This window comes from Aquarana catesbeiana, linkage group LG04, assembly GCF_042186555.1.
Source record: "Aquarana catesbeiana isolate 2022-GZ linkage group LG04, ASM4218655v1, whole genome shotgun sequence".
In the NCBI taxonomy this organism is placed as follows: Eukaryota; Metazoa; Chordata; class Amphibia; order Anura; family Ranidae; genus Aquarana; species Aquarana catesbeiana.
In genome coordinates this window covers 403,887,385-403,913,026 of record NC_133327.1, presented here as the reverse complement: position 1 = coordinate 403,913,026, position 25,642 = coordinate 403,887,385, and the positions used below count along the sequence as shown (strand labels likewise).

The window sequence follows — 25,642 nt, the reverse complement described above, 5'->3', positions numbered from 1 at the left end:
AGCGTGTGGTGCATCGCACCCATCTCTGAACAAAATTCTTTAAAAGTGGTAAGGGGCCTGGCAAACAACCCCGGAGTCGGGAGGGCCCTAAAAAAGTGCACAAGCTGGAGTGCACTCCAAAATCTCAATTGGAAAACGCCCATCTGGTCCTTCAGCTCTGAGACCGTCGGCCATGACCCGGTTGTTATATAGCTGGTAGCTGGTATACAGCCCGCCCTCAGCAGGTTTCGGAATTCCACTCCGCTCATTCCCGGGGGAAAGAGCGGATTTCCCAATATCGGATAGAAGGGAGAAGTCTGTGAGGATATGAAGGCATTTTGAGAGCAGGACTGAGCAGAGTTTGACCGTGTTACCTATTAAAGGATGATCTGTCATCTCCCCTTCTGCCAGGTTTTTATTGCTCCTTGGCTGCTAAAATTTTCCCTTCCTTCCTGGCCCAGTGACACTGTCACATGGAATGTGCCTAACAGGGACATGACAAAAAAAGAAACCTAGCATTTATTCTAAGCCTTGAAAATACTACTTTTATTGATAGCGAGTCTAAACCTCTTGACTCTATAAACGTGGAAAAAAAGTTGGAAAAAAAAAATCATTTATTTGGCCAGCATTGTCTTGATCTTTTGTGTCAAAATGCACACTTCTTGTGTCCATTATCTTGTGTCTATGGGCAGCCTAACTTACATTGAACACATCTCAGTTTTAGATGATCCTTCTCAGACACATCTGACTGATATTTAAATGATAAACTATGAAGGGAAATGATTGAAACCGGAGCAGTCAGGGTCTGGGGTGTCTGTGCAAGGCAACCAAACAGCTTCTATCCTTCATTTTCAAAGCTTACCTGAACAAGCTGAAAATAAGTTGATTGGTTGCCATACACAGCTTGTGTGTGTATGCATATATGTATGTATGTATGTGTGTGTGTGTGTGTGTGTGTGTGTATATATATATATATATATATATATATATATATATATATATATATATATATATATATATATATATATATATTTATTACACACTATGTTAAAAAGATGCTACTTTCCAAGGTTTCATCATGAGAACTGATTAATTATAACCTAATTGAAACAAATAAGTAAATGCTTGACTGTACACCTCCCTATTTTTCTCTCTTGTCATTATTCTATCACTCGTGTATATAAAGGCATATGCTTCTTTTTTGGTTTTATGCAATAATTTCATCCAATTCCAAAGGTCTCTTTGGGTGCGTGATCCCAGTCTGATTTTATCGTTTCCATAACTGCATAAAACTAGTGTTTCACCCCAGCCACATAACATCTTACACAAAATGACCTTTGTAGATGTGGCTCCTTTGTGCACTAAAAATAAAGTTCCCTGGAGCCTAGATCTGCCTCAGTTTATTCAGGATGTTTATTTTGGCTGCCAAACACACTATTGTAGTGTATTTTGGCAGGCTGTAGGATGTGCGCCTTCACAGGCATTCACTTGTGTAGAAAAATCAATCTGATACCTTCAGCTGTTGGCCCCAAACATACAGGCCTTTCTTCCCCTGTCCTAGTCTCATGTGCTGTGGCTACAACTCTGCATAGTTTACTTGTCATTAGTCACTGTTTTATCATTTAGTGTGTTCTGCTGTTACAGGACTTAAGCCTAGTACACACTACCTAGTACAAACTGACAGCTCAGATCGGAGATGCTGTTCTAACAATCCAATGTTAGTACATCAATCTCCCCTACTGTGCTATTGTGTTCTGACAGGGGGACAGCCGGTTTCCGTCGGACCGGCTGCCATACACACGGGCCAAATGTCGGCCGTTTTTTAATGAACCAGCCGCTGTCGTGTGGCATTCAGCCTGTGCGTGCTAGGCTTTAGGCAAGGTGCAGTAAATCATACCATACAGGAAAAATTGTCCTTGTCTGATCTTAGTACAATATGATTGCTTTCTGTGGACTACTGCACTTTGCACATTTATTTTTTTTTTTTGACACGGTCTTAAGGAATAAACCATAATCGCCTATAATGCTTTTAAAATAGACACAAGCAAATCCCCACAAAGAAAATTCTTAGATCACCCTGGTAACTTGGAACGTTTTTAAGGAGTCTTAATTGTGGAAGTGCAGGTGGTCAAGGGACATTCTGTACCCTACTATTTGCTCTGAATGATTGAATCTTGTAACTTATATGGTCAGTTTAAGATTTTATAATGAAAAGTTTGCCCTAATGGCTATGTTTGTTATAGAGAATAGACCTATTTGAGCTTTTACAGTTTTTTTTTTTTTTTTTTTTTTTTTTTTTTGAGGGGCTGTGTAGACTAAAGGAATATCTGGCTTAAAGGCTAAGTTCACCTTTTTTATTTTTTGATTTCTAAATGCCAGCTCCCCTATGTACCAATATAGCATTAATGTACCTAAAACTTAAAATATGCTGCGCTAATAATTAAGCATAAAAGCCGTGAAAAAAATATGCATGGACCAAATAATCATATAAACACATCTCCCTTTTAATGTGTGCAATTTCTCAAATTAAATAAATAAGTGCCAATAATTAAATATTGAGTTGATTAATGTTCTTCTCCAAACAGTCCATATAAACAAATCCAGCGCAATCAAGTGAAATAAAACTTCCTTTTTCTTCACAAATCCTCAAAAGTGCTTATAATGTTTTACCACAGTGCTCCCCCATTAGATACAGTGGGGACTTAAAATATTCAGACCCCCTTAAATTTTTCACTCTGTTATATTGCAGCCATTTGCTAAAATCATTTAAGTTCATTTTTTTCCCTCATTAATTTACACACAGCACCACATATTGACAGAAAAACACAGAATTGTTGACATTTTTTGCAGATTTATTAAAAAAGAAAAACTGAAATATCACATGGTCCTAAGTATTCAGACCCTTTGCTCAGTATTTAGTAGCAGCACCCTTTTGATCTAATACAGCCATGAGTCTTTTTGGGAAAGATGCAACAGGTTTTTCACACCTGGATTTGGGGATCCTCTGCCATTCCTCCTTGCAGATCCTCTCCAGTTCTGTCAGGTTGGATGGTAAACGTTGGTGGACAGCCATTTTTAGGTCTCTCCAGAGATGCTTAATTGGGTTTGTCAGGGCTCTGGCTGGGCCATTCAAGAACAGTCACAGAGTTGTTGTGAAGCCACTCCATTATTTTAGCTGTATGCTTAGGGTCGTTGTCTTGTTGGAAGGTAAACCTTCGGCCCAGTCTGAGGTCCTGAGCACTCTGGAGAAGGTTTTCATCCAGGATATCCCTGTACTTGGCCGCATTCATCTTTCCCTCGATTGTAACCAGTCGTCCTGTCCCTGCAGCTGAAAAACACCCCCACAGCAGGATGCCGCCGCCACCACCATGCTTTACTGTTGGGACTGTATTGGACAGGTGATGAGCAGTGCCTGGTTTGCTCCACACATACCGCTTAGAATTAAGGCCAAAAAGTTCTATCTTGGTCTCATCAGACCAAAGAATCTTATTTTTCACCATCTTGGTGTCCTTCAGGTGTTTTTTTTAGCAAACTTCATGCAGGCTTCCATGTGTCTTGCACTGAGGAGAGGCTTCCGTCGGGGCACAATGCCATAAAGCCCCGACTGGTAGAGGGTTGCAGTGATGGTTGACTTTCTACAACTTTCTCCCATCTCCCAACTGCATCTCTGGAGCTCAGCCACAGTGATCTTTGGGTTGTTCTTTACCTCCCTCACCAAGGCTCTTCTCCCCCGATAGCTCAGACGGCCAGCTCTAGGAAGGGTTCTGGTCATCCCAAACGTCTTCCATTTAAGGATTATGGAGGCCACCGTGCTCTTAGGAACCTTAAGTGCAGCAGAAATTTTTTTTTTAACCTTGGCCAGATCTGTGCCTTGCCACAATTCTGTCTCTGAGCTCTTCAGGCAGTTCCTTTGACCTCATGATTCTCATTTGCTCTGACATGCACTGTGAGCTGTAAGATTTTATATAGACAGGTGTGTGGCTTTCCTAATCAAGTCCAATCAAACACAGCTGGACTCAAATGAAGGTGTAGAGCCATCTCAAGGATGATCAGAAGAAATGGACAGCACCTGAGTTAAATATGAGTGTCACAGCAAAGGGTCTGAATACTTAGGACCATGTGATATTTCAGTTATTCTTTTTTTAATAAATCTTCAAAAATGTCAGCAATTCTGTGTTTTTATGTCAATATTGGGTGCTGTGTGTACATTAATGAGGAAAAAAAATGAACTTAATGATTTTAGCAAATGGCTGCAATATAACAAAGAGTGAAAAATTTAAGGGGGTCTGAATACTTTCCGTCCCCACTGTATGTGCTCACCTCATATAGTGTGACCTCGCATTTAAGTTTGGTCATAAACAGCCTTATAGTCTCCTTGGACTAATAGGTCATGTCTTCCTCCTTCCCGTCCTGTCAGTTTTTTTCCTGCCTTTGCTCGCTATGTATATGAAAAAGAGGAGCTCCAAACAGTGCTTAAATCTTTTTAAAACCAATACGTGTATTTAAAATATATGTATCAAACTCACATTTTGGTGGGTGCTCAAGTGCACCAACTATATACAGCATATAAAATATGAATCCACAACACTGCAACAACTCCGTGCTGCTCCTATGGTAATCTTAGCATCTCATCAAACCCCCGCCGCTGTGAAAGCTACAACGCCTACAGACGATGGGATCTATACTAGGAATTTGTTAAATACTAGTATTGGCGGCGATCAGTGACTTAGGCACGGTTCACACTGGGGAAACTTGTCACGCCCCATTAAGTACAATGACACCTTTCTAATCGGAGAGACAGGACACAGCACATCAGGGCACAGGTCACAGTACATCAGGGCACAGTACATCAGGGCACAGCACATCAGGGCACAGGTCACAGTACATCAGGGTACAGAGCCCAGCACATCAGGGTACAGCACACCAGGCCACATCAGGGCACAGCACATCAGGGTACAGAGCCCAGCACATCAGGGTACAGCACACCAGGCCACATCAGGGCACAGCACATCAGGGTACAGAGCCCAGCACATCAGGGTACAGCACACCAGGCCACATCAGGGCACAGCACATCAGGGTACAGAGCCCAGCACATCAGGTCACAGTACATCGGGGCACACGACATTAAGGCACAGCACATCGGGGCACAAGGCACGGGGCACAAAGCACATCAGGGCACGGAGCAAATGAGGGTAAGGGGCACATCAGGGCACGGGGCACGTCAGGGCACATGATGGGGCACATAACACATTAAGTGTGGCACATTGTTTACTAGCCTGCATGCAGAGCAGCGCTGGAAGCATCTGTGATAAGTTCTCTCTCTCATGTCACGCTGCTCCCCGGCGACCCCTCCTCTCTTCTCGTCCATCCCAGATGATGTCACAAGCAAATAGGGAAGGACAAGAAGAGAGGTGGGGCCGCCGGGGAGCAGCGTGACATGAGAGAGAGAACTTATTACAGATGCTTCCTGCGCTGCTCTGGATGCATCTCGATCTACCCGTCAGGCGCCAGCTGTCGGCGATTGACGGGTAGATCCTCCAATGCGGGATAGAAACCCTGATAGGAAAGTGAGAGGCGGGGCTGGTCTCAGGCTTGTGCCGGGTGCAGGAGCGCACTCGGCACATGTTAAAAATTATCAATTTTCGCGCGGCCGGTGTTTTAAACTCTGCATAGGTAGCAGGAATTTTTACAACACCGATTCACTGGCGCTTCTATTGCGCCCCTCTTCCTCCATTAAATGGTCCCGCCCAGGGCATCCGCCCTCCCACCCCCCCTGCCTATGTGTTACATCGCTGGGTCACGTGACTTCATCAAGGGGATTCCTCTTGGAAGCCCTGGATTTGTTTATTTGGACTGTTTGGAGAAGAACATTAATCAACTCAATATTTAATTATTGTCACTCATTTATTTCATTTGATAAATTATACACGTTAAAGTGGAGTTGCATCCAAAAGTGGAACTTCCGCTTTAAGTACTCCTCGCCCCCTGACATGCCACAATTGGCATGTCATTTTTATTTTTTTTGGGGGGGGGGGGGGGCGGGGCAGGTACCTGGTTTGGAGTGGGACTTCTTGTCCCACTAACTCCTTCCGATTTCTGGCCGCCTAGGCCACTCCTCCTCTCCCCCTAGGCGGCCCCTCCCTCCCGCCAATGTTCTGGGACACGTCACAGGTCCCAGGACATTGCCTGGCTATTGACAGAGCAGCGCGGCTTGCGCATTCGCAGTGCGTGCATGGCTGTGAAGCCACAAACTGTCTCAACTGGGCACCCACACTTACAATGTTGGCGCCACGAAGAGGATGGGTAGAGAACGGAGGCTTCGGGCGGCCGCATCGCTGCACCGTGGGACAGGTGAGTGTCGGTTTATTAAAAGTCAGCAGCTATACTTTTTGTAGCTGCTGACTTCTAATAACCCCTTCCCGCCGACCATACGCAGATATGCGTACTCGGCTTACCGGGGTTATACCGGGATGATGCCCGCAGCTGCAGACATCATCCCGGTACCGTTGTTTACAGCGGGCGATCGGCTACCCGAGTATAACAACCGATGCGACTAAAAGCCGCTCGGTTGTTATACCGGTGGAGCGGAAGGGGACATCCCCCCCTCCCGCCGCTGTTACCGGGCCTCCCGTGCGATCAGGAGGCCTGGTGTCTGATCCTGTGCCTTCGGCGGCTGGGGGCGGGCTGGAACGAAGCTGTGGGCGGCTTCGTTCCAGCCTTCTCGTTGTAAACGCGGAAGCGACGTCATGGCGTCACTTCCCGTTTACTCGGCTGCCAATGGCGCCAAATTTAAAAAAGTACACAGTATTCAGAATCGCTGTTTTCGGCGATCTGAATACTTTGAAGTGTAAAGGAGGGATGGGGGGGTCTTTTAGACCCCCCATCCCTCCATAAAGAGGTCCTGTCACCACCTATTACTGTCACAAGGGATGTTTACATTCCTTGTGACAGCAATAAAAGTAAAAAAAAATTTTTTTTTTAAAACACAATTTATAAAGTAAAAAAAAAAATAAAATTAAAAAAAAAAATTTTTTTAAAGTGCCCCTGTCCCCGCGAGCTCGCGCAGCGAAGAAAACGCATACGGAAGTTGTGCCCGTATATGTAAACGGTGTTCAAATCACACATGTGAGGTATCGCCGTGATCGTCAGAGCGAGAGCAATAATTCTAGCCCTAGACCTCCTCTGTAACTCAAACCTGGTAACTGTAAAAAATTTTTAAAATGTCGCCTATGGAAATTCATATGTACCGTAGTTTGTCGCCATTCCACGAGTGCGTGCAATTATAAAGGGTGACATGTTTGGTATCTATTTACTCGGCGTAACATCATATTTCACATTATATAAAAAAATTGGGGTAACTTTACTGTTTGGATTTTTTAAAATTCATGAAAGTGTCCCTTTTCCAAAAATTTGCGTTTAAAACACCGCTGCACAAATACCGTGTGATAAAAAATATTGCAACAATCGCCATTTTATTCTCTAGATTCTCAGCTAAAAAAATATACATAATGTTTGAGAACTCTAAGTAATTTTCTAGCAAAAAATACGGATTTTAACTTATAAACACCAAATTTCAAAAATAGGCTTAGTCATGAAAGGGATAAACTCAAAAACTCCGCTTTAAGGGAGATGTGATATGTTTTTATGATTATTTGGTCCATGCATCATATTGTTTTTCACGGCTTTTATGTTTAATTATTAGCACGGCATATTTTACATTTTTTTAGTTTATTTTTGGTTTGCACATTTATAGGACATACTTAACCCTTACACTGCCCCCTAGTGGTTAACCCCTTCACTGCCAGTGTCATTTACACAGGAATCAGTGTATTTGTATAGCACTGATTGCTGTATAAATGAGAGTGGTCCCAAAAATGTGTCAAAAAAGTCAAATGTGTCCGCCATAATGTCGCAGTCACGATAAAAATCGCTGATTGCCGCCTTTACTAGTAAAAAAAAAATAATTAATAAAAATGCCATAAAACTATCCCCTGTTTTGTAAATGCTATAACTTTTGCGCAAACCAATCAATAACCGCTTATTGTGATTTATTTATTTATTTTTTTTTACAAAAAATATGTAGAAGAATACGTATTGGCCTAAACTGAGGGGGAAATTCTTTTTTTTTATATATTTATATTTTTGGGGGATATTTATTATAGCAAAATGTAAAAAATAATGCGTTTATTTTCAAAATTTTTTTTTTTTTTTTTTTTGTTTATAGCGAAAAAAATAAAAACCACAGGGGTGGTCAAATGCCACCAAAAGGAAGCACTATTTGTGGGGAAAAAAGGATGTCAATTTTGTTTGGGAGCCACGTCGCACAACCGCGCTATTATCAGTTAAAGCGACGCAGTGCTGAATCACAAAAAGTGCTCTGGTCTTTGGCCAGCAAAATGGTCTGGGGCTTAAGTGGTTAAACACATTGCTCAATTACTTCTACCTTACTTCTTGGTCAGACTTTAGGTCATGACACAGGGAGGAGTTGACCAGCTGATCTCATTAGCACACACCATGCATCATCTACCCTCAGCTGGTCAACTCCTTCCTGTGTTATGATGTAAGGTCTGAGCAGGAAGTAAGACAGAACTAATCGAGCAGTGTGTTTAACTGCTTGCTGACCGCCGGCTGTCATTTGGCCAGGCGGCGCAGCTCTCGTTGCGGGAGGGCGTCATATGACACCCTTGCTTTCCCGGCCCACCAGGGGGTGCGCGCCGCCGACGGCAATTACGCGCGCCTATCATGTGCCCGGCTGCCGCAATGTCCGCTGGGCACCCGCGATTACCCGGTAACACAGCAGGACCGTGGATCTGTGTGTGTAAACACACAGATCCACGTCCTGTCAGGTGAGAGGAGACCGATGGTGTGTTCCCAGTACAGAGGAACACCGATCGGTCTCCTCCCCTTGTGAGTCCCCTCCCCCTACAGTTAGAAGCACTCCCTAGGAACATAATTAACCCCTCGATCACCCCCTAGTGTTAACCCCTTCCCTGCCAGTCACATTTATACAGTAATCAATGCATTTTTATAGCACGGATCGCTGTATAAATGTGAATGGTCCCAAAAATGTGTCAAGTGTCCGATATGTCCGCTGCAATATCGCAGTCACGATAAAAATCGCAGATCGCCGCCATTACTGGTAAAAAGAAAAAAATAATAAAAACGCTATAAATCTATCCCCTATTTTGTAGACGCTACGACTTTTGCGCAAACTAATCAATATACGCTTATTGCGTTTTTTTTTTTTTTTAAAGAATACGTATCGGCCTAAACTGAGGAAAAAAATTGTTTTAAAGAAACAAAAAATGGATATTTATTATAGGTAAAAATTATTGTGTGTTTTTTTTTTTTTTTTTTTCAAACTTGTCACTCTTCTTTTGTTTATAGCGCAAAAAATAAAAACCGCAGAGGCGATCAAATACCACCAAAAGAAAGCTCTCTTTGTGTGGAAAAAATGATAACAATTTCATCTGGGTACAGTGTGGTATGACTGCATAATTGTCATTCAAAGTGTGACAGCGCTGAAAGCTGAAAAATGGCTTGGGCAGGAAGGGGGTAAAAATGCACTGTATTGAGGTTGTTAACTATGAAGACAGTGAGGTAAGCAGGTGTAAACTTAATGGAAAGCTGTATTATTTTTGCAAAATAAGTACATTAATGCTATGTTAGTACATAGGGGAGCTGGAATAAAAAAAAGTGAACAAAGGTGAACTTTCCTTTTAAATATGTGCTGCTGCCTTATTTCTATAGATATAATAAAAGCTGGTTTTGACAATGCATGGCTCTGAAAAATGTTTAAAAGATTTCTACATATGATGCTTTATACATTAATACAATATTGATTATTATAGCTACATACTGTATATAATTTGGGTGTTCTCCTCACTTAAGGGCCCTTTCACACTGGGGCGGTTTGCAGGCGCTATTGCACTAATAAAAGCGCCTGCAAACCAACCCGAAAGTGCCGCTGCTTTGATTCCAGTGTGAAAGCCCTGAGAGCTTTCACACTGGAGCGGTGCGCTAGCAGGACGGGAAAAAAAGTCCTGCTAGTAGCATCTTCGGAGCGGTGAAGGAGCGGAGTGTATACCGCTCCTGCCCATTGAAATCAATGGGACAGCGCGGCTATACCGCCGGCAAAGCGCCTCTGCAGAGGCGCTTCACGGTGGTTTTTAACCCTTTCTCGGCCGCTAGCGGGGGGGTAAAACCGATGGTACAATAGCGGTGCTTTACCGCCGACGCCGTCCCCGGCCCATTGTGAAAGGGCCCTAAGAGTTTGTCAAAAAGCCTCATTAAACCTATAGTTCATGACTGAAAATGTAACTATATTTCCCAGTAACCGTGATGATTTCACTAGCAAATCAATAATCATGTTTTTTCATAGTTGCTCATAAGACACACATCTGACTCATTCTTGTTTAAAGACATTTAGAAACATAGTAGTATGTTTCTTTCTTTTTTCTGTTTGACGTAAGGTATTGGACCATACATTTTTGCTGATGAAAACAATATGACCTACTTTACTTATTGGACAATAGGATGCAAATTGTGTCTATCTGTTCTGCACCTGTCCAGCAGCTCGATTTGGCGATCCTTCATGAACAGGCTACACTCTCCTCGAACAATGGGTGGACCTGTTATTCGGTGCTCACCCAAAATTCGTAGGGCAGTTCCTTTTATACAAAAGAGATGAGATAAACCTTTCAATAATGCAGGAAAGCAAATTCAGTTTCTGATAAATTCTGGTAAGCATTTCCTGCAAAATCAGCTCATTGCTTGAATGAGCACTTAAGCTGGCCATAGATGATGCAAGTTGCTTGATTCCCCCATCAACACAGGCAGTGTTGATGAGGGAATCCCTCCTGTTGTGTTCTCCTGGTAATGGGGCACGGTGAGCCACACAATGGTTATTGTGGAGAACACAATGGTTATTGCCAGCGACTATAGCTATATAATTGTATACCAAAAATCTGACATGCTGATTGTACACAAGTGGATCGATGGATCGACTTTGGTACAATCAGCCTGCCCATAGATGGATTGAATCTCGGCCGGTCCCAGCTAAAGCAGCCGAGATTCAAACCATCTATGGCCACCTTCATTGACTGAAAAAAGTCATCTGGCTAAATCTTGAGTGTTTTTTTCCTGGCAGATAAAATACCCACACTGTGTCATCAAACTAATACAATGTGTATGATGTTCCTCTTAGAGTTACGTATGCAAGCAAAAAATATGACCCTTTACTAATACGTTGTAATACCCCTTGCTTAGGTGGAATTACTATTAAGTATATAAGTAATGTGTTTTTTGTTTTTCTCTTTTTTTTTTTTTCCAGAACCACCACGACCAATTGCCCCACCACAGCTCCTTGGTGTTGGGCCAACATATCTCCTTATTCAGCTGAATGCCAACTCAATTATTGGAGACGGGCCTATCATTCTTAAGGAGGTGGAATATAGGATGACCACTGGGACTTGGACTGAAACCCATGCAGTGAATGCCCCAACCTACAAGCTATGGCATTTGGACCCAGATACAGAATATGAGATTAGGGTTCTGCTAACAAGACCAGGGGAAGGTGGAACAGGGCAACCAGGGCCTCCACTGATTACAAGGACCAAGTGTGCAGGTAAGACAGTTTTCTTAGGAAAACCCAGATAGTTTGAAGGTGCGCAAACCGCCATCATAAACCAGCAGATCTGGGTGTCTGGCTAAAGTCAAATTTCTATAGTTTAAGAGGCTATTGAAGTCCTGCAGCAGTGCGGCAGTGTCACTGAAGAACCCATAGAAAGCTGTCCACTGGCTCTGTACACTCTGCGGCTCAGATGGTAATACAGAGGAGAGGTCTGAAGCGCTCATGGACTGCAGCGGCGTCTGACATCACCGGAAGTGTTGCAACACCGTTTCTGAGCCTGCGTACTGGTCTTGTTAGGTGGGGAGGACAGGCGCGCTCCTTTGTCAAGCTGGGTATGCAGGAATTAAACATGTAAACATGATATATATATATATATATATATATATATATATATATATATATATATATATATATATATAGAGAGAGAGAGAGAGAGACCACCATCTAGTGGTGATAGGAGGAAATGGCAGGTGATGATGAAACCCTGGTGGAGAACGATATGGTCAATACAGACTTTAGACTTGATGTAGGTATTAGACATTCAGCACATCATGAGGAAATCATAAGGTGATACTAATGTTAAAGTAAAAGTTAAGAAATGGGGATGAGGGGGCCAAATGGTGGACAGGTTCCATGCATAGGCAATAACATGATGATTTAAAGTCATGTGTATGGGAAAAATAAGGAAATGTAGGGATCAATATATATATAAATCTGATAGGGGCACTGGGCATGGGATTAGTAAATAATGAACTGTCTGAGGTATACACATATATTAGAGTATGAAAATAATTAAAAATCTAGATTGCCAAAGAGAGAGATCATGTATAGCGGATATAAGATACCCTAAATGGTAAAGGGGGCTACAGATCCTTGGTGCCAGTCGCTAGCCTGGATCGGCAGCACGGAGACAGCCCCCCTGAAAACCATCAGGTGGAGGGGCAATTTTTTTTTGGGGGGGGGGGGGGGGGAGATTAGGGGGAGGGAAAGGGAAAAGGGAAGAATTACTTTTAGCGTCAAAAAGTATATCCCGGACAATATACTTACAGGTACCAAACTAAAAACACCCACCACCCTAGTGGCAAAGGTCGCCCAACCACCTAAAAAATATTTTATATACGATATCGAGGTGATCTGAAAGAAAAATGGAGAATAAGGGATAGAATGGGGAGGAAAAAAACCTGAGGTAGTGTAATCGTGAATATGTATCATGGTAGAGACCTCTAGTTCCTCATTTAGCCCTCCAGGTAAGAGGGTATCTAAAGAATAGATCCAGAAAGTCTCCCTCTCACAGAGTCAGTGAAATCACTGCTTCAGGAATACTTTTTGGTATCTGTTCAACAACCCAAACTTGTAGGCCCCAAGTAGATTTTTGGTGGCACTGTGCGAAGTGGCGAGGGATACTGTGTTCATCTGTTCCCTCTTCCACAAAGCGACGGTGCTCACCAAACCGCTGTCTGAGGGGGCGTACAGTATGTCCTATATACAGCAATTTACATGGGCAAGTAATGCAGTACACCACAAAATCAGAGGAACAGTTGTGAAATTCTCAGATTTTGTGTGTTTTGCCTTTTGATGAGAATTCCTTTTTCCTGTGGGTGACAAAGGCACATGCTTTGCATAGTGCCTTTTTGCAGTAATACATGCCAATGAGGGGGACGAGGCATAGTTGTGTAAGATAAGAGGTGCTTTTAGGCTGTAATTTGCTGGGAGCAACTTTATTTTTGAGGTTGGGAGCTCTACGATATGTGACACGAGGTTTGGCAGGAAGAATGGCTTTAAGGTGTGGAAAAAAACAGAAGCTTCTTTTCTACACCGAGAATTTTACCGTACCTCATACCTATATCACATACCCAAGATCCATAAAAAATCAGAAAGACCACCAGTTAGACCCATCATTGCATCTATGGATAGCATTATCACCAGCTTCTCAATGTACATAGACCAGTTTCTGCAACCATTGGCGCAGAATCTCCAGTCCCACATCAGAGATGGTACACACCTCCTAGAACTACTTGAGCCATACTCATGGAAATCTAGTTATTCCTGGGTTTCATTGGGCATTAACTCTCCTTACACTTCCATACCCCATCAAGTTGGCTTTTCCACACTCAATCATTTAATGTCCACTGACCCCCTTTCCAACCCTAGACAAGTCACTTTATTCCTTAATGTCACTGAGTTTTGTCTCATGCACAACTACTTCAATTTCAATGAGATTTCTTTCTCCAATCCCAAGGCCTCGTACGCCAGCCTGGCCATGGGTCTATGGGAATCCAAGTACATTTGGAACAATAATCCCTTCACCAAGCACGTTGTGTTTTTTGGATGCTACATCGATGATATAATCTTCTGGGATGGCCCTTCTGACATTATTAAAGATCTTGTACAACACTGCAATGACAATCCGTTTGGAATTTCATTCATTTTTGTCAAAGATCAAAATAAACTAGCCTTCCTTGATCTTGAAGTCAGTCACAATAAAGGAGTAATCTAAGCCAAAAATTACGCCAAGCCCACGGCAGGCAATTTGTTACTTCACTATAATAGTTGTCATTACCCTGCCTGGACCAAAAACATTCCCAAGGGCCAATTTTGTCAGTTGCGAAATACTACCGATTACATGGAACAGAGCACTCTTTTGACCAAAAAAATACTTGATAAGGGTTATCCCAATACCCTTAAACAGGAACCACACACATTTTATCTTAATGGCAAACCTGAACGTAAAGACAAAGAAACCTTTGATTCATAACAAAATTCCATCAAAAATACCTGGAACATGGAGCATATCCTTGCAAAACACTGCAATATCCTAACAGAGGATCCACACCTCAAAGGCATTCTTACCGCCAAACCTCAAAAGAAATCAACATTGAGGTTGAAGTAATTGTGCGTGAGGCAAAACTCAGTCACATTGAGGATGAAAGTGACTTGTCTAGGGTTGGAAAGGGGGTCAGCGGACAGAAAATGAAAGGGAAAGGCCAAATTGATGGGGTATGGATGGGTTTCCTTATTTTTCCCATACACATGACTTTAAATCATCATGTTGTTATTGCCTACGCATGGAACCTGTCCACCATTTGGCCCCCTCATCCCTATTTCTTTTACCCTTTTTTTTTTTTTTTTTTCCCTATTACCACCACATTAGTATCACCTTATAATCCCCCATGATGTGCTGAATGTCTAATACCTACATCAAGTCTAAATGTTGTTGTCCAATATATTAATTTTATCACACATATTTTATCGTTGTTGTTTTTATTTTAGCCACCTTTTGTTCTATTCCTCTTTTTGTCCTGTGGTCTTTCCCATTCTCAATATGTAATACATTACAATGGTTATCATTGTTTTTATGTCCACTAGATGGCCTCCCACCTGTATGACCATATTGTTCTCCACCAGTGTTTCACCATCACCTGCCATTTCCCGTTATCACCACTAGATGGTGAACTCTATATGTAGCATGTTTAAATCCTGCATACCCAGCTTTTGACAGAAGCGCCTGTCCTCCCCACCGACAGTGCGCAGGCTCAGAAACAGCGGTGCAACACTTCCGGTGACGTCAGATGCCGCTGCAGTCCACGAGTGCCTCAGACCACTCCTCTGTATTACCATCTGAGCCACAGAGTGTACAGAGCCGGCAGGTGGCTTTCTTTGAGTTTCTGAGTGACACAGCCTGTTGAACCAGCGAGCAAGGAGATGAACCGCTGCAGGACTTTCCTCATGCTGATCGTTTTTAACCTCAATATGAGACTTTTTATTTATTGTACCATAAAGTTTCTACAGTTCATACTTAGAAGGCCCCTCTTTCTTTGATCTTTTTTCTGCATATTTTGGAGCGAGCTTCTGCTTTCCTGGAGAGGCCTGCCCTGAGTTATGGACCGTTTCTTCTTCACCCCTGGATATCATCATCCATCTTCCACAGTTTGTGCTCTTCCCTGATCCACGCCCTTTATAATAACACAGACTCAGGTTCACTGGCATCATTTGAACTACAGTTTGCACCATTACCACCCTCATTTCCTTGAGATTTTCAAAGCTGCTTGGCATGAGTGCAGCATGGAGAGTATCTCTGGTTCCCAGGGTTTACAGACAATTGCTCCAAACTGCCGTAATTTGTGCACTAATAAACAACACGGAAACTCGAAACCACTACCATAGCCTGTTATGCTATGGAGAAGACGTCCATAATATGAAATATGTTCATTTTATCAGCAGCCTGCCCTTTTTAAAAAGGCTTTCAGTTTTAGAGAAGGGCCCATAAAATGGTGCCAACCTTGTTTTGGAAAGAATCATCCATTCTTTACCTAGTTAGTGGTGTGGTGAGTGACTACCACCCCAAAAGAATACAGTGTCATTTGCTTTCATGTGCCAGAGCTGTGCAGGAGAACTTGGCTGTCTAAGCCAGTGATGGTGAACTTTGGCACCCCAGATGTTTTGGAACTACATTTTCCATAATGCTCATGCACTCTGCAGTGTAGTCGAGCATCAAGGGAAATGTAGTTCCAAAACATCTGGGGTGCCAAGGTTTGCCATCACTGGTCTAAGCAATTCAGTGACTTGGCTTTGTAAGTGATATAAATGGGTAATTTGACACAGGTATGAGTTTTTTGGAAACACCGAAGAGATGGTTTCTTTCTGGGAAGTGGCATTGTCACTAACATCACCACCTTCATGGTGGACCTTATGTTCAGATTAATCCTTTTCGGATCTGATGAGTGGTTGCAGCAATCGTTATCACCCTATAAACATGAAGATTAGTCACAAAGTCATGTGTGATTTGGAGTGAGTCAATGTTTGAGCCATGTGATCACATTTGGGCAACCATAGACCTCACTGAGCTGTTATGCTTATGGGCACGATGTGGCCAACAAGCATATTAATTTTCCTAACATAAAAGAACACCCTTTTGTGCTTGGCCTGTAGAGAGAACAGGGGCAGGCAATTGGACAAGATTTTCTAACCTGTCCAATTGCTTCTTCTGACAAGCCTTTGTCGGCTGTGTCTGCTGGTGTTCCAAAGATAATGCCATTGCTGACCTCTCATTCTGAAAATGCTAGGTGGCTGGCTCTCATATTGGTCTCCTTTCTTGACAGACCCAGAAAAAAGAAAGCAGACAAGAATGTTTGATTTTTCTTAATTTTTTCCATAGCAGCATACTTTGTCCAGGAATGTGTTTTTCACAGACTTCATAGTAACACAAGTGAACAAAGGGTTCAGTATACAGTAAATATGAAAGCTCTGTGCCTATTGGATTATAAGCATTTACAATAGGCTGTTGTAAATTTGCTGTAGTCTTGTGTGACTATAAATGTGGTAGCTATTCTCCATACTTGGCCATGAGCTATACTCAGCATTTACAGTGGGAACTTTGCAACTTAGCACCGAAGGAGGGGTATATAATAAAAACAGAAGTAATATCTTATGCAGCTGGACAATTTGTAATACAAGATGTCAACTGAGCGACTTTGTGGCGGAAGGCGTAGGTCAGTGTAATTTGCCTGAGTCCAAATACCTAGGGACATATCATGGAGAGACAGTGGGCACTTTTAATTTGTGTATTTTAATCATATGTTTGTGTGCTTCTGTTTATCCTAATTATCCTATCTTAATACAAATATTAGTCCACTGGCTGTCCTTGAATTTGGACTTTGATGTATTGTCCACAGTGAATTGCAGGGCAAATGCACTCCCAGGGAAGAAAATGTAATAATTATGTTTTTCAAACAAGAACTGGTTACGTCCTGACATCAAACTATGCATATTGTAGACCCCTAACTATAGTATTAAACAGCATTACTGGGATTTTGCTTGATATGCTTCTGTATGCCACACACATTGTTAGAGTAATGAGAGTGCAAGCGCTGAATTATTATAAGATAACCCCACTGCAGAAGGTCAGCTAAACTAAAGAAGCTTCCTACTCTGGAGGATGGTTTAAGTGGAATTGGCATTTGAATTTCTGAGTGGAGTGTGGCTGTCTTTAGCTAAGCAGCTATGCTAAACAGTACTTCAAATGCTTGTTTTGTCAGGTCGCATCACAGAACTGACAATTAAATGTGGCACTATCAGCATTTAAATCACATAGACTATGGAAATTCTCTGAGATTAAAACAGCTCAGCCAAGTCAGATGGTGAGCTAAACAAAATAATGAACCATCCCCAACCTCCTCCCCTCTCTGCTGCCTTTTCTTTAACATGACAATGCCAAGAAATCTTTGTTATAAATCTCTGACTTTATATTCCAAGCCACCTTAGAGTGCTTAGCCTAATTGAGAAACAACTGTCAGGTCCCGGAACATAATATACACTAGACCCTGTATTCTTTAGTTTTCTTTAGTTTATTTAGTATATTTTAGTTTAATTATCTTTATTTTTAACCACTTTCTTGAAAATAACACAGAAAAGGCAGCCTAATTTGTATTCCATAGGTTGTATCTATTTTTTTAAAGGTACCTTACAGCTGTTTATGGGATGGAGACTCTAGCAGTTGTTCTGTTGTTCTGAACTCATACTAGTTCAGAGACATCCAAACTATAGGTTGTGTTTTTCTCCCTGTACCATGCAAGACTACTAACCACAACGCTGTTATTGATATCATATGTAATACCAGTATGCCATGTCTGTCTGTGACTACAATGTACTAGGGCTGGGGAAATTCAAGATTAATTCCTCTATTAATCGTTAATTTTTTTGATCGATCAAAATTCTTTGGTTGCCTGCCCTGGAGCCAAGGTGTGGCTGCAGCGCTCCGCTCCCTCCTCCTCCTCTATATGTCATACACAGTCTACGGGCATCTCCCGCTTTGTGTCTCTGAGCTGAGTGTGAAAACTTTGGCCGCGCTGTGAGAAGTCCCGCCCTCCTCCTAGATCAGCTCGTGTGATAGACGCAGTGTTCTGTCTATCACACAAGCTGATCTAGGAGGAGGGTGGGACTTTTCTCACAGCGCGGCCAAAGTTTTCACACTCAGCTCTGAGAGACACAGCGGGAGATGCCCACAGACTGTGTAATCCAGGCACTGAATACATTGATGCTGCGATTATGGGCACGGCGAGGCTGCGATTATGGGCACGGCGAGGCTGCGATTATGGGCACAGTGAGGCTGAGTTTGACGTGTGATGTCCTAGCCATGCCCCGATATGTCCGGCTTCAGCCATTGCCATAACAACGGTGCTAAATCAGGTAAAAGTAGTTGGATCTGTATGTGCATTATAATTTGAAATTAGTCGATTAATCGATTTAAAAAAAATTGATTAATGGAACACGAAAATTTTAATCAGTAACAACCCTAGTTTTTACCTTTTTAACGTCTTTCAATAAAAATATTCAGGGAAAAAAAAAAAAAAGAATAGTGTCTTTTATCATTAGTATCAATAGTATCAGCTGCAGGAATAGTGTCCTATTATTGGTATTAGTAGGCGGAACAGTGCCCCATCATTGATATCAGTAGGCAGAATTAGTGTCCTGTCATTGGTATCAGTCGGAGGAACAATGTCCCATAATTTCTATTAGTGGACAAAATTAGTGCTCCATTATTGGTATCAGCTGAGGAATAGTGCCCCATCGTGTGTGTCAGGGGAAGGAATAGTGCCCTGTGATTGGTATCAGTTGGATAATAGTGCCCCATCGTTGGTGTCAGTGGAAAAAGTGCCTAGCAGAGGGCCGCAATTTGGAGATCCCTGCTGTAGCAGGTAGAAAAATCGAATCTACCCCTATTGTATACGGAAACATTTGCCCTGTTGCATTGCAGTATGATCTTTCTTATTTGCAGTATATATTTCAGTAGAACTATCTTCCTTTGATAATTTTCCTTTCTGAATTTCAAATATTGAATTTCCTTTTCACACCTCTAGTAAGAATAGTTGCTCATATAAGAAACTTGCCTAGTTAGCATACTGTACTATTTTTGTGTTGTTGCCAGTGCAACATTGTCCTATTATACTGTAGATTTCTAGTGCCTGCTGGGCTTCCTCTGTATTTTTGTATTCTCACAAAAGCTAGCGGGTCAGCAGTTCACTGCGTCCAGAACTTTAATATATCTACCCTTTTGCCAGAGTTGCTTTCTTCTTCCATCAAAATTCAAAGCACTTCATGTTTTCAATAAAAAATGATACTTCTGCTTCAGCAAGTAACCTGTTTTCCAACTTTAATAAAGCTTCAAGCAGCTTAAAGTAGACCTATCCTTAAAATGTAACTTTACATGAAGCATTAGGAAAACGTCATGTTTGAGTAAAAAGTCCTCTTGCTCGCCATTAATATAAAAATGGTGCGTAGGAGCAGCCTAGATCACATGCTCTCTGCTATTCATCATTAGGGACTGCAGAGGATGTCGTCAGTCAGGCAGACCTTGTCTGGTGGACTTGGCAGTGATGAAAGGAACAGTAAAGCACAAAGGATGCAGAGGCTACAAGTATAATGAGAAATATGGCTATATTATAGAAAGATAATTACAAACTATTTGTAAAAATAAGCTTTTCAAGACATTAATACGCATTGATAAGAATATTTACATTAAGGAGAGATATTGCTTCAACTTTTCCCATACCTTATGGTTGCAGTTTTATCATGGGTGGGGGGATGACAGATAACAGGTGCTATTGACTTTACTGTTTTGTCAGCTTCACAAATTAACAGTGATTACCTACCCCAGGCCAAAATGCTTGTTACTTTACTAGTAGTAGTCGTTAACAGCTGTTAGTAATTTGTTGAAATGTGAGATGTTTAATTTGTTTTATTGATTGTATTTGCTGTCTCAACTGACTAGGAGCAACAAACCAATAATACAGGTATTCAGTTGCATTGACAAATACAGCATATAATGTCGATTTTGGTCTTTGTTTATAAAAGAATCAAATGTATACTTTAGGACTGAAATCATTGTGGAAGTTGCAAGTAGGACAAGATCTTTTAAATGGCCCGTACTGCAAATCATAACCAAGCAACTTATACATGATTTGCATAAGTTATTCCAGGGCACCCAGACATAGTAACCTGGTCCTACACAATACATTTCCATGAAAGTGGGGTTCAGGCTATACCTTTTAGACTTTGTTCATCCCGACCCATAGGTTGTAATGAATATGAGTGATCAGATATAAGAGTGTGATTATATCAGATTGCCCTATAAAACCGATATGAGGCAGGGAACATGCAACCCACCACTAGCTAGGAGGGCCCCTTCCCATTGTCTTGTTTAAGGGGAACCTGTCAGGATAGTATTCTGGGTTCTGACTTGTGAACCATGAAGGATGGGGGTTCTGTCATCTTTTTATCATTTTTTTTTTTTCAAACAAACTTTATTAGAAATGTGCACAATATACAATGCAGCAAAAAAAAAAAAAAGCAGTCTATGTAACAAGAGAATCTAAAAACCAGATCAAGGTGAGGATAAAACAAAAAATAGAAACCCAGGTCCCATATTCGTTACAACACACAGAGATACGACCGTTTGTGACTGAAAGCAGATATTCCAAAAATAACAAAGCCAAACTGACAATGCATTGCAAACATCTGAATTCTAATACCAAGCATTGGAATATATTTTCACCACTTAGAGCCCAGAGCACAATGGGAAAACTTATGTAGGGGAGGTAGTGTAAAGTTAGGGAAAAGGCTGGTGGTATCTCGCTCCTGGAAGAGGAAGGGCATATTGTGTCCAGTAGCGGAGGTCTCAATTTAAGTGTGGCATTAGGGTATAAAACATGTACTATGGCCAGTAGGATTCTCCTGGTTGTAAATACTTCCTGGAGGTGGGCTGCGCCAGCCCATGAGGGATGGTGGAGGAGGGAGAAAACAAAACCAAGCTGGGGGAGGGAAATGGAGGGGGGGTGGGTGGAGGGTGGGTCTGGAGCCAAGAAGGCCCTCCGGTGTGGAGTATCCCCAGCCCCCATCCACCCTGTTCAGGTATAAGTCGTGTCAGCTGGTATCTGTTGTGGAAGGAAATCGTTCACAGTCCCCTGGTATTCTTCCGTTATCACTGTATTACTTAGTGAATCACTGACCTATAACCAGTATGCAGCAAGTGAAATGTCAGGACACGTTCCATGCACATGCTAGTTTCCGGTCAGTAACTCAATAAGTAGTGAAGCCAGTGACAGCCCTGGTGTTTTTCCCTTTAAAATCAAACCAGAACTGCTGATGGTTTGCATATTTTTTTCAAGACAAGTTATATTTAGAGATGATGCTGCCTTAGCCATACATGAATGATGCCATGGTTTCTGGTCATCGCTAGTTATGTTTTATGATTATTTCAATTATTGAAATTAGAAATTGCCATCATGCTGCAACAGTTCTGACACTGCCATTGTCAACAGCCTTTAATATACACATTTGGTCTACTGACCTCTATCAAGTGTGTTTAATTCCCTTTTGCAGTCAAAACATCCAAAAGACTTGCTGCTGGGAGCTGCCATCTTGTTTGGGATTTTGACAGTCCCAGCAGACTCCCCTCACTCCTTTCGGCAATTACTTAAGTTTTTGTAGGTAGGTGAGTAAAGGGGCATAGGAGCTAGGCCAGGACAGAAAGTGGAGCAGCATTAAGCCTAGCGCACACTATTAGTTTTTTCCATTCAACCCAATGGGCTGAACGAAAAAAAAAAACTGAAATGCTCTGGAGGAGCCACTGTACTAACTGTGCGATGTTAGTGCAGTGATCTCCCCCGCTGAGCTATTGTGTTCTGGCGGAGGGGCCGTCACCCCGTCAGAACATGCCAGTCAGTGCTCTCAGCCATTGGCTGAGAGCGCTGACCAGATGCCAATGAGCAGACCTTTTTCGGTCATGCCCCTTTGACAGAAGCCGGCCACCATACACATGGGCCGAATATCAGCCGGTTTCTTTTGAACCGGTCGATGCCAGCTGAGTGTATGGCATTTTAGACATTACCAGAAGAGAAGAGGGCTATGACCTTCAAGGAGAGGGAGGGTGGTTTGTTAGGGATTAGACAAGTAAAATATTCTGGCAAGTTCAAATTTACATTGCAAGTAAATACCAAATAGTTTATGGAAAGAAAAACCACTACACCACAAGCATATAAAATTCTTGATTTTTCATTTTTTTTTTTTTTTTTTTTTTTTTTATCTACAGTTTTTTAAGGTGGTGACATCCCTTTAAATGCTCGCTTCATATATGAATTTGTCTGGCGGCTTCACATCATAAGCCCTACGTAATGAGTTCTTTAGACCTTGCTCACACGGATGTACTAGAGCGTACGCATGTGCGAGGGCCAGGTTTGCCCGCATGGGAATGCACTTCCCTAAGGCCCCTTTCACACTGGGTTGTTTTGCAGGCACTATTGCGCTAAAAATAGCGCCTGCAAACCGACCTGAAACAGCCGCTGCTGTGTCTCCAATGTGAAAGCTCAAGGGCTTTCACATTGGAGCTGTGTGCTGGCAGGACACCAAAAAAAGTCCTACGAGCGGTGAAGGAGCGGTGTATACACTGCTCCTAAACTGCCCCTGCCCATTGAAATCAATGGGGCAGCGTGGTTATACCGCTGGCGCTTTGCGGGCGGTTTTAACCCTTTTTCGGCCACTAGCGGGGGGTAAAACTGCCCCGCTAATGGCTGAATAGTGCCGCTAAAGTGACGGTAAAGTGCCGCTAAAAACAGCGGCATTTTACCGCCGACGCACCCACCGCCACAGTGTGAAACCGGCCTAAAGGCAGACAGTGTGCACTCGGGCAGTGCACCCACCTGGCTGTTAAATTGGGAGCAGCAGCTGTGCTTGTGCAACCACTACATCCCAAATGATATGAATGGGACTGCCTGCAACACCGCAAGCGCTGCCTTTGTGTACGCTCTAGTACACCTGTATGAATGAGGCCTTTGACCCAAGTCTGACTTACGACAGGTGTGCTACTCTGCTCCCTCTTGCACTTGTTTGTTACACATACACAACTGCTGCAATCAGTTTATTTTTATGAAAGCTTTATTAAATGGAGCTGAAACCTTCTTTTTTATTTATTTATTTATTTTCTTTAATGGCATTTTTTTTTCCTGTCTTGGGGTTAAAACATGGCACTGCCTTGCTTTGCCTTTCAATTATTAGTATTTTCATTTCGACAAGTGTAATTATACAGCGCCAGCCTTCTTTCATCTCTTTTATGCTAAATAGCATTTGATTAATGCTCGAAGTGCCACCTTGTTTTCCTGTTTTATGCAAAGCAGGCTAGGTCTGTGAGAAGTGCTGCTGGAGGTGTGTGTTTGAAGTGCACAGCACTTTCAAAAGTTTACTTTGTGTCCCTATTATAGGGATGCAAATATAGCATATTTTAGCATATTAGGTGCACAAAATATTCTGCCTAACATTTTTAAAAACTATGTGGGAAGCTGAACTTCATTTTAAGGTCACATTACATGGGGGTGCTCAAGGTGGAAATTGTTCTGTGGATTTTGGCCAAGAGTTTTTTTTTTTTTTTTAATTCTTTCCCAGCTAAATGCTTGCTGTTTGCATAGTATTAAAGCAAATGCTACATGTAACCTTTAGTTTCAGCCCTTTTAAATAGAATGTAACAAGCCTCAAGAAATGAAAATGTAGTTCCTGATGCATTATTTTGCAGCAAGGCACAATGCACAAGCATGTGGCACTGCTTCACATTATAACATGCACTTTTTATCCTTCCTTATTGTAATCTCATAATGAGGATGAACCCTTTGTGAACAATTTTCAGCACATGTCAGTTAACGTGTGTCATGTTAAAGCAGAAACTTGTCGGGAGGTGTGGCCCGGATGGAGTTAGGCTGAGGCTGTTATCACCTATTACACTCTAGGCTTGTATGGTGTGTGGTAGCTGAGACTTTTCTCTCTTTATTCTGCAGATTACATGAAGTCAGGGCAGACTCCTAGCCTGACCTGCACCCTCAGTGATTTACACCGAATGGGGGTCATAGATCCCGGAGCTGAGAACCTAAAACCAGTTTAGGTTTCCATTAGTAGTCAATGGAATTTCAACCGAGAACACACCGCTTTGCATTCTTGGTGCGTTTTGGGGCCGTATGTCCAGGCTTCAGAGGTGCATGTTTGGGAATAATGTTATATATTGCCTATCACAAACACATTGAAAACGCAATATATGGTGGGTTGAAATTTAGCTCAACACAATAAAAATCCAATTTGCATTTTTAGGCGCAACGGTGTAAAAGGGCCCCTAGGCAAATCAGCCAAATTCTTAATTTCCACTATGGCAGAATAGCAGAAATGCAACTTTGTCTGAATGTCTGACTGTATTCTGAATTTAATACATAGATTCAGGGAAAGGAGCCATGAAGCACATTCATTGTGTGGCACTACTAAGCAAGAGGGAGAATCTGCATTAGAAATTAGCAAATTTGGCCACCTTGAGTACCTTTTTTTTTTTTTTTTTTTTTTTTTTTTTTTTTTTTTTTTTTACTGCCGAACAAGGTTCCTAAGAAATAAAACCAATTACATTTTCATATGTATTTATAAAATCCTAAAGGCTGCTTGCACACGGGGGGTAAAAAAGTTGCGATTTTTACTGATTTGAAATGAGACGTATTGTTATCTGTGGAACAATGAACACAGCTGAGTAAAAATCAATAATACAGTATTGAGTACAGATCGTTATAAAAAAAAAATTACATTTGAGTGTAGTAATTTACTCACATACATATGTTTACTCATCTAGAACCTTTAGACTGTAAGCTCCATGAGCAGGGCTATTCCTTCTGTATTGAACTGTATTGTAATTGTACTGTCCCCCCTCTACATTGTACAGTGCTGTGTAAACTGTTGGTGATATATAAATCCTGTAAAATAATAAGCATGTATACATGAGTATAAATTAATATATTACAACACTGGCAACGATGCAGAATTTCTCGTCTGTACGCTCACACACCTTTACATGCCTATACTCAACACTAAGTCTTTCCACATTGTTTTTACTCATGGACTTTCTGTCAAAAAGTTCCTCAGTAAACAACAATAAATGATTACATCCATGTGCAACTGGCCTAAAATGCCTATAGTTGTCCTTGCTACAAATATGATGCTTTAAGAAAGTAACATTGG

The 25,642-nt window shown here is 41.9% G+C and overlaps 1 protein-coding gene across 16 annotated transcripts in view; it reads left to right on the top strand.

Annotated features, from left to right (window-relative positions):
- Window positions 1-25,642, top strand: part of PTPRK (protein tyrosine phosphatase receptor type K) — a 674,681-nt gene that overhangs the window by 316,296 nt on the left and 332,743 nt on the right. For all 16 annotated transcript variants that reach the window (XM_073627229.1, XM_073627239.1, XM_073627238.1 and 13 more), the window contains exon 7: window positions 11,312-11,605. In XM_073627229.1, coding sequence (XP_073483330.1) covers window positions 11,312-11,605 — 294 coding nt within the window. The remainder of the gene's footprint in view (window positions 1-11,311; window positions 11,606-25,642) is intronic.